Source organism: Gymnoscopelus microlampas (assembly GCF_963454915.1).
Source record: "Gymnoscopelus microlampas genome assembly, chromosome: 22".
Classification (NCBI taxonomy): domain Eukaryota; kingdom Metazoa; phylum Chordata; class Actinopteri; order Myctophiformes; family Myctophidae; genus Gymnoscopelus; species Gymnoscopelus microlampas.
Window position 1 is genome coordinate 27,282,008 of NC_139959.1, and position 9,646 is coordinate 27,291,653.

At 45.0% G+C, this 9,646-nt stretch overlaps 1 protein-coding gene across 2 annotated transcripts in view; it reads right to left on the reverse strand.

The window, feature by feature from the left end:
- The window catches only part of mpp7a (MAGUK p55 scaffold protein 7a), a 155,436-nt gene that overhangs the window by 77,561 nt on the left and 68,229 nt on the right, over positions 1 to 9,646 (reverse strand). For both annotated transcript variants that reach the window (XM_084048569.1, XM_084048570.1), the window contains one exon: positions 2,132 to 2,212. In XM_084048569.1, the coding sequence (XP_083904695.1) occupies positions 2,132 to 2,212 (81 nt within the window). The remainder of the gene's footprint in view (positions 1 to 2,131; positions 2,213 to 9,646) is intronic.

Here is a 9,646-nt window from a genome sequence, read left to right on the forward strand (position 1 = left end):
GATCATTTCAGCCATAATTGAGAGTGATACAGTTACTATCGCACAGAGACGCCATTCAAAGGCAGCAGCCATCTGCTTGTGTTTTACACCCCCAACCCTGTGATTTACACGGGAGGTGGGCTGGTACGGTACCGAGTGCCCCCGGAGGACGGATGGGGGGGGGGGGGGATGGGAGCGAGAGAGAGAGAGAGAGAGAGAGAGAGAGAGAGAGAGAGAGAGAGAGAGAGAGAGAGAGAGAGAGAAATGTTAATGCTTCCAGTGCTTTGGGTCTTGAAGCCCACGGGCCCGTCTGTGCTTTGAGACCCTGTCAAAGGGAGCTGTGAGGGGCTTCCAAAACCTCAGCGTGTTACAGTCAAAACTCTCCCCCTGCCACAGCACTGGAACTAATCGATGGTGACCGGGTTGCTCCTGCAAGCAGCCTGTGCGAGCGCTTAACCGGGGAGCGGTTTCAATGCGCGCGCACACACACACACACACATATATAGCTTTGCGGTGGGGACTCAAACCTGCGAATGTAACGTACTCTATGAGAGTGGGGGTAGACAATGTGCACGTCTGAACATACGCATGTATACGGCCACTGTGAAGTTTGTGAACCCACTTGTTACCACTTCAAGGTGTGGCCATCGCTCCTCAAATGTGAGGGTAGAACTTCACGCAATAGCCACACCACACAGATGTATGGGGAGGATATTTTACTGGCAAGCAGGTGCGTGTGTGTGTTTATATACTGTATGGCTGGATTGCACTCCTGCATTTCATTCTCTTTGCCTCTTCCAACGCAGCTGTCAGGCGCTATGATTGATGAGTTTCACAAGTTCTCTATTTTGAGGGATCGACATGTTGCCGCGCCAAAAAGGCTTTGCTGCAAACGCCATCAAAACAGAATCGCCAGAGGTTCTGATGATGAGTAATGGTGGAACCCCTCTGTGTTGATGGAGACAAAGGAGATGTTCCTCAGTCGTGAACTTCAGTTTAGGAGTGTGAGTGTATGATAGATTAAACTAATATCCATTTGTCTTCAGCAGGAGGATGTGCATACAGTATATGTGAATGATGTGTGTTTCTGTCTCCACATATTCATCTGCGGGTAATATGAATGATATCTGTTCAACGACTGTTGTCTACGACACGCATACGTGTCAGTGTTGCTGTGAATGCGTGCGCACCTCATTCACTCTTCATGGACTCCATTGGTCTGAGCCTCATCCTCCAGGATGGCCAGTCTCCTGACCCCCTGCTGTTTGACATAAGGGGGGGGGGTCTGTATACCCGGAGCTGTTGTTTCTGGCAGGAGGCGAACGTGTGTGACGGCCACGCATTACAGATGGGCCTGTCCAACAATCCCCCCCCCCCCACCCCCACCAGCATCCGTTCCATCTCTCAGTCACAGTGCTGTCAGAGACACCACCTGGGAGCCCTGACGGATGGCCAGGCTTATGTATTTGGACAAATGTGTAAAAATATATATTGAAGCTGTCTGTTTCTGGCTAACGAGACCGAGCGCAACGGCCAAGAGGACTGAGGAAGGGGCCTCGAGCTCGCTCACTGAGCTGCTAGTTTGTGTATGTTACGTTAACAATGTGCTCATGAAAACAGTTTAATGTCAGCATTAAGCTGCATTCAGCTGTGGCCCTGCTTCATAATAGTAAAGCAAAAGCCATACTGGAGTCAGTTAATCGTATACAGATTGATGTGTCTATTTCTGCTCTTTATATCATCCATTGATCTTTGCAAATAGTTTTGATAATATGTTGATTATTTAATGAATATAAGTTGATTTTAGTGACTATATAGGGGGCCACTGTTCTAGGTATTACTGTTTAGTGTCTTTCATCTATCTCATATACTTGTGTGATTCTGTCTCCAAAACGCATATCCCCGAGGATAATACAGTTCATTCTGATTGGCTGGCTGACATTTCATTTGAAGCTACATACAGTATACTACAGTATGTTACTCTGAGTGAAGTTGTGCAATGACAGTACAATGGGGCAGAATCTTGTAAGCAACATTTTTCCCCCCGTACGATGGACATCTTCCTGCATAATCACACATCAATCTAGTCTTTATTTGACATTTTCTCGAGTAATTACTAAATACGTTTTCGTTTGATGGATGTCAAACTTACCTTGACATGGGGATTGGCCAGCAGTGTGAGTAGCTCTTTGATGTCACCATTGGCTGCTTTCCCTTGGAGCTCCTCAGAGAGCTAGAGGAGGAAGATGGAGAGAGAGAGAGAGAGTTCTATCAAATTTGTTTCACTCATTGTAAAGAGATTAAGTAAAGAGACTTAGTAACAGTGATAGAAAACAGCAGACATGCAGGCTGATAATATTAACACAAGAAGTGATTTAGGCCATGTTTACACAGCAACGATCAGAATAGAGCGCGACAAAGTGCCGTTACGTTCACTTTGTGTGCATGCCAGGTGACTAGGTGGCGGTGACGCACTCCCAGATAGACCAACCATGCATGCGTAGAACCACTCCCGTTATACTTCCTATCACAGCAGTTTGTTTACATGGCGCACGTGGCGTGAGCCATGATGTCACACGTTTTCAAAGATGTTCACTCTGGAAGGAGGTTTCACTTTATTGCGTTTTCAACGCCCGAAAACACCATTGCCATCTAAACGGAAGGCATATCTGATGTTTTATTTTGCCGTTTTCTCTAGAGACCGTTGTCGTCTAAACAGGGCCTTAGAAGCATACACTGATTTATCAAACCTGAGCTCCACAGGCAGGTCATTCCAGAGTCGAGAAGCCCTGACAGTAAAGGCTCTGTCACCCTTTATCTAAAGGTCAAGAATTACCACCGGGTTCCTGCCCAAGGACCTCAGGCTATGCACAGGTTTGTTTAGGTCTGTTTCAGAATCAGCTTTATTTGTCACATGACAGGTACGGCTTTACACCTGTAAAGCAGTACCTGCTTTACAGCCTAGCAGCAGTGTTTCGTAGAATTCAGAGCCTATTGAGTTTTTCAGAATCAGCTTTATTTGTCACATGACAGGTACGGCTTTACACCTGAAGCAGTACCTGTTATGTGACAAATAAAGAGATGCTGGTGAAATTGTTTTTTTATGCATGCTCCATTGTTTTGTAGGATTCCGCAAGAAGAGAGACGATAGAGGTAGAGTGAAATCAAGGGTAAAGAGAGAGAAATGCTATGATTCTCAGAAGGAGTTAAGGATTGACAGGATCAGAAATGACTACATTAGAGGATAAGCCCAGGTTAGAAGGTTTGGGGATAAGACAGAGAGGCGAGGTTGAGATGGTTTGGACATGTGCGGGGGAACATGAGGCCTCATAAAGCTGGTCGTACATTTGCAACCATATTTGAGTGTAAAGTGTCGTGTATATTCCATAAGTCAAATCTAACGTGCGATTCATGAAAGGGGGTGCAGAGCATTGATTTGTGCGCATCACATGTATCTCATGATGAATCTCTGGCTGTACGGTATTCACAGGTGTGCTCCCTTGTGCCACATTTGCACTGTTCCACGCCCCATTTAAGACCGTAAAAGGCAACCGGAAACATCCAACGTCAGACCAAAAACTGCATCACTCGTCAAAATGAACAGATCAGTTTCACGTCGCAGCGCCTTGACAACTTGTAGATCAGTGTATTTTGGCAAGCGAGTCCCTCACACGATGGAACCGGTGAATGTTATTAAAGCAATATCCTTCTCTCATGTGTAAGGAGAATAAGAAGTTTACAAAGTTTAACCTCACGAGTCCAAAGGCTAATAAAACTTGGAAAGGATATTACATAGGCCCTTTCTACCAAACAATTGCTCGCTCACCTTTGCTGAGGTAAAAAGATAATGCTGGAATCCGCCAATATCCAATAATTATTTATCAAAGCTTTATTGATTACCGATGGGAAATCCATATCCTATCCACTGTCCTACATTGGAATTGGAAATGGAGTAATGGACACAGCTAGATTTCATCCATACTGTTACTGTATCCACATCAGATGGTAAGACTTAAGCTTTCATGTGATGTGGTCAATAATATAAATCAATGCGACATTGGAGTTGGCATGATAGTCCAATACGCGAAACTGTGACCACACTGGCAAACGCGCTGAGGGACCTAATAATTCCACTCTAAATGCGTGAACTGAAAAAATCTATAAAAATCGGTTTGAATTTGCATCATGTTTATAATATGCATCCAAGCAATAGATTGTTTAACAGACATCTTTTTTTCTTTTTTTATATGTGATGACAAATGTTGGACACATAAATATTTTATTTGAGGTTTGGCAGTATTGTAATTGATTTTGCATGAAGAATAAGGCATTCTAATAACATATACGCAAGGTTGGAGGCATACAAGTCTGCTCCGGAGCAGACGTGTTATGAATCAGACTCTGTACTTGGAAAGGTGCGGATATGCACATAAGTACAAAATCTGTGCGTACCCAAGCTAGGTGAATGAGGCCCATGGTCACCAAATGATACCAAAAACCTAGGATTTGTCAAATATGTTGTAAACCACTCCAAAGCAGTCCCAGATATGCCAACCCACTGATGTAATCTATTGATACGAATATTATGATCATTGGTGTAAAATGCTGTACTCAAATAAAAAGAAAAACAAGTACAGCATTCATTAAAAGACTGTTTGTGACTCTAATAAGTGCAGACTCTGTACTGTGGTGCTGTCGAAATCCTGACTGAAATTTTCCAAATATATTATTGTCTTTCACGGCTGCCAGAAGTTGTAACAAGACTGTCTTTTCCAGAATTGTTGAAATGAATGGCAATTTAGAATTTGGCCTTTAACTGTTACGAATGGTTGGGTCAAGACCAGGATGCTTATGTCTTTCTGTGGAGGACCTGTTCAAGGGCCAGCATACCCAGTAGCAGGCCAAAACGACTAGACAGAGATGATCAAATGATTGCACCCCATATAGCCACAGTGCTCCATGCTGACGCAGACATGGCCAAAAGACCTCGGAGTTGTGTCAATCCCAGATGAGAAGACCATCTTTCAGGGATGTGATTAAGAACAAAAAAAGTAAAAACAAGAGAACAAAAATTTTCCATTGGAGTTTCAGCGTAAAAAGAAAAAAGAAAAAAGAAAACCGTCTCTAAACACTGGACCCTTGATGGACCACATTAATGACAGATTTCCAGGGCTGGGGGGGGCTGGGAAAGGGGAGGGGTAGATCTGGCTCCTCAACCCCAGGCAGCGCTCTAACCCTCCTCCTGGGCAGAGCAGGGCCGTGATTTATGGGTGAGCCTCCTGGATGTGGAAGAGTGTGGAGTGTGTGTGTTGGGCCCGGAGAGCAGCGGTGAGCAGCCACAATACAAAGAGCCGCTTGTAGAGGAGCGGGATCAACGTCTGCTCAGCGAGGGCCGGTGAAAAATCACAGGGGTCCTGAGAATCCTCCCTCCCCTGTTCCACTGGCAGGTTCTGGAGGTCTGTGTGAGAGCATGTGTACTGTTGTATATGGTCGCTGCCGGGGCAGAAATCTTCTGTCCAAAACCGTTACATTTTTCAAAAAAAGAAAGAAAGAAAAAGAAACCCGTGTTCAAATGGATACAATGTTATTATTTGAGTCACAGGCTCTTGTTAATACTTTTCATTGACTTAAAGCTGCACTATGTAACTTTCCTCTCGTGTCAGATCCTGTGTCTAGGTGAGACATGACCTTTGACACGATCTAGATGTCTCAATAGCAGAGCAGGGAGACAAAATACGACCACCACAAGTTATATTGTATTAACATACTGTACCATACAGATTGGTCAAAATTAAATTGTATTAATAATCATTAATACAGTTACATAGTGCTGCTTTAACCACTTTCCACCTGGCGTTCCAATTTTTGGGCTTTTGTAACAATTTTCCCACAATTTCCAAATTCGTCCAAAATAGCAAAAGTAATAGATCTACAAGCTTGTAGACACTGTCACATCATGAGGTATAAAACAAAAACGTCATTAATTCATGGGGAAAAATAAATAAATATGGAGATAGAAGGTTTTCGCCCAACAGCGACAATATATGTGTATGTACAGTACACACCTTTGTATATGTGTGTACGAGGTGGTAGGTCATGCAAACACATTTGTGATTTCAGCTGTACAGTGTGTGTGTGCATGTGTGCGTGCGTGCATGTGCGTGTGGAGCAGAGGGAGCACCCTAGGTCATAAGTACAGTTCAAACATCGACCACTTTCCACGTGACACTTTCCAACCATCTTAGAAAAAAGAAGGGGGGGGAGCTTGTTTGACTGATGACCCTACGTGTGAGGTGAGAGGGCAGGAGAGGTGAGAGGCAGAGGTATAGAAAATGGGGGTTAAGGAGGGGGCAAGTCACCTCCCCTACTGACGGGAGCACGCGCCGGGGCGGGACGCGCCTTTCCACTTTGTCCTGGCCTCCCCCAGGGAGGGAGAAAGTGGGAGAAAGACAGAGTGGCTTGGGGGGTGGGGGCTAACGGATAGCCACAATGGTCGGTGTTACCCGTGTTGAACCTAGCTCAGCCCCCAAACTACTTTAATTAATGAAGACGAGCGGAGCTGCTCTGACAAACTGCTTAGGGTCAGAGAGTGGGAGGGTGATGGACAGAATGTAAACACCCATACATGTAATAGCTGTGGAGGAGAGTGGGAATAAATTGGGGAGAAAGGATCAGAAACAGAAGGAGAAATAGATAAAGGCAGCCATACATTTCTGGTCTCTTCTTTGGTTCCATTAAGCCTAGCGTCCCTATTCTAATAGGCAAACTTTCTGCAAAAAACATTCCGTAAAAGTAGCTGACCTACAAGCTCACAACGCGTTGCGTTGGACAGTAGATAAGCTATTTTCGGCAAGGAGATTTGGTGTAGAGGCAAAAAAGGAGGGCGCCAAGCCCCCTGCAGGACCCCAATCAACAAAGTAGTTCCCCAGGGAGAAAAGACAAAGCATTTTGACAACGCGCTCCGCTCTCTACCTTCGTGCTTCCATGTCAGGATCACTTTTTCCATCTGCCTCTCTCGCTCCCTCCCTCCTTCTCCCTGTCCGTGACAGATGAAGGAGGTAAAAAAAAAAAGAAGAGAAACCTAACAGTGATGGTTGACACCGAAGGCTGTGTGCTTTTCAGTGTGTGTGTGTGTGTGTGTGTGTGTGTGTGTGTGTGTGTGTGTGTGTGTGTGTGTGTGTGTGTGTGTGTGTGTGTGTGTGTTTAGAGTAGTCTAATGCCAGGTTGTCAGATTGTGGCTCTCACCCTGACCCTGAACGGCCTGCAGAGCATTACGTTACTTTAGACACAAATCAAAAACCTGTGTTCCTCCATTGGTTCCTCTTACTACATCTACACACAAGACGTGTCACGCTTCATGCTGTTAGGCAGATACATGCATGCTGCTCATACATGGTCTGTAAGTGCCTGGCTCCAGTGCACAGACGATGCTCATAGTTGAAACAGGGGGGAGATTTTATTCATTCTGGTAGGGTTGTCCGATATTGGCTTTTTTACCGATAACCGATATACCGATATTGTCCAACTCTTAATTACCGATACCGATATCAACCGATACCGATATATGCGGGGATTATTGTGATTAGGGTAAGCTCAAATTTCATATCACACACACCATATACAGTAAGAACTCCTGTAACTTATTTATAAAGCCAAAAAAAAAAAAAAAAAAAAAAAAAAAAGAATTTTTTTTTCAAAAACCGATACCGATATTTTCCCGATATCAATTTTTATGCTAATATCGGCCGATAATATCGGGAGGCCGATAAAATCGGACATCCCTACATTCTGGGGATGGCAACGATATACGATATTATCGTTTATGGCGGAAAAATACGCTCACAATAATTGTATTCCAATTACTGTGAAATCATCATTGACCTCCATAATACACTGGGATCGGTTCGCTTTTGTCAACTTACATTCACGGTCTAGAGAGCACCAGCAGATATGTAAACGGTCTGTGTACGTGTGTGTGTAAATTAAAAGATACAGTTTTGTAGTAGACAGGCTCTAGGCTGGCTGGCACGGTTTACCTTCAGAATAGCATGGCTGAAGACCATGCTATTAAAAATACGTTTTTCTAAGGGGGCACAGTGGGGCAGTCGGTAGCGCTGTCGCCTTACAGCTAGAAGGTCCTGGGTTCGACGCTGTGGGCGTGTTCTCTCCTCCGCGTCATCAGTGCCCATACCCTAGGTGGGGATGGCGAAAGGGCCTTTCTGTGTGGAGTTTGCATGTTCTCCCCGTGTCCCCTAGGGTAGGTACCATCACAAAAAACATGCAGGTCTCTATAAAGCCTCCCCCTGGTCAGCCAGGGCGCCAGATGGAGGAGAAAGGAATAACGCGTTCCTTCCACGCACTACGTCCAACCGGGGAAACTCCCCCCTGTCAGGTGATACGATGCGGCTTGCTAGCTCCTCACGCATTGAAGGAGGCATGAGCTCAGTTCTGGGCTCTCCCTAGGCTGGCAGAGGGAGAGTAGCGCCCAGGATTACATAGGCAATTGGCACTGGGTGGAAAAATGGGTGACAAAATTGTGGGATAACATTTTTTTTTTTAGATAAATAAAATGTCAGGCCAAGTCATTTTAGTGGCATTTTATCAGTTTAAGCATGAGTTAATTATTGCGATGATGTCATTAATCACAATTATTTTGTAGTATGTTCTCATCATCCCATCCCATCCCATATTCATTCCCTTTTCCCTTGCTTAGATGTTCTTGTCCGTTTCAAGGATTTGAACAGGCAGCGTATGGGTCACAAGACCCCTTCTCAAACCTTACAGATGCATGTAAACTATGGTCTGTGGTATGCACACTGTGTGGCCTATGATGGACAGTACCATAAAAACACCATTGGGTGGTGCAGGGGGAACCCTTAAGCATCAGTTAACATCGTATTATGTTCACCTGCTCTGGTTTCATGTACGTTTATGTGTCTTGGACAGCAAACTTCAAAACAAACCCCATAACCTATCCTTCAGTCATTGTCCTGCATTCCTTGCTTATTAGCTCACAGGTTATATCCAACAGTTAACATGTCAAAATATCATAACGCCTGGTGGTATGAGTTAACATATCTATGAAAATGGGTTAGAGAGAAAACTTGGGGAGCCTTCTGACACTTGCAGAACAACATGATTGACTCTCGCTCTCTCTCTGTAGTAGCATCATGACACTGAGCCATGGACAGTGCTCTTTGTCTCCACCTGGTGGACTTTTACAGGAGCTCTGTGGCCCAGTGTGATGGCGATGGGGAGGTGAAGAGACAGGCATAAGACTCAGCCACTATAGGCCACGCGGGGCAAGGTTCAAAAGATGGACGCTGATTTGGAAAGGAGACAGACTGATGCAGAGTTCTGCCTTATTACTCGCTGCTGAAGTGGGCTTCGGTTTGGTGTGTGCGCGCGGTTTCTACAAGTTTTGACAGGATAGATAGAAACTGATTAGGCAGAGAGTCATTATGACTTATGGCGAGCTGGGTTCAAGTCCCGGGCCGATTTTCTCCGTTGATCAACGTAATAAGGCACGTTGCATTGCTGCTACGAGGGAAGAGCGTGTCTGCTAGTGTTTCAGACATAATGAGAAAGGCTGTGTGTGTCGGTCTAATGCTGGGGGAGCAACGAGGTACATACTGTAGGCTCATATCCAGTGAGTGTGTGCGTGTGC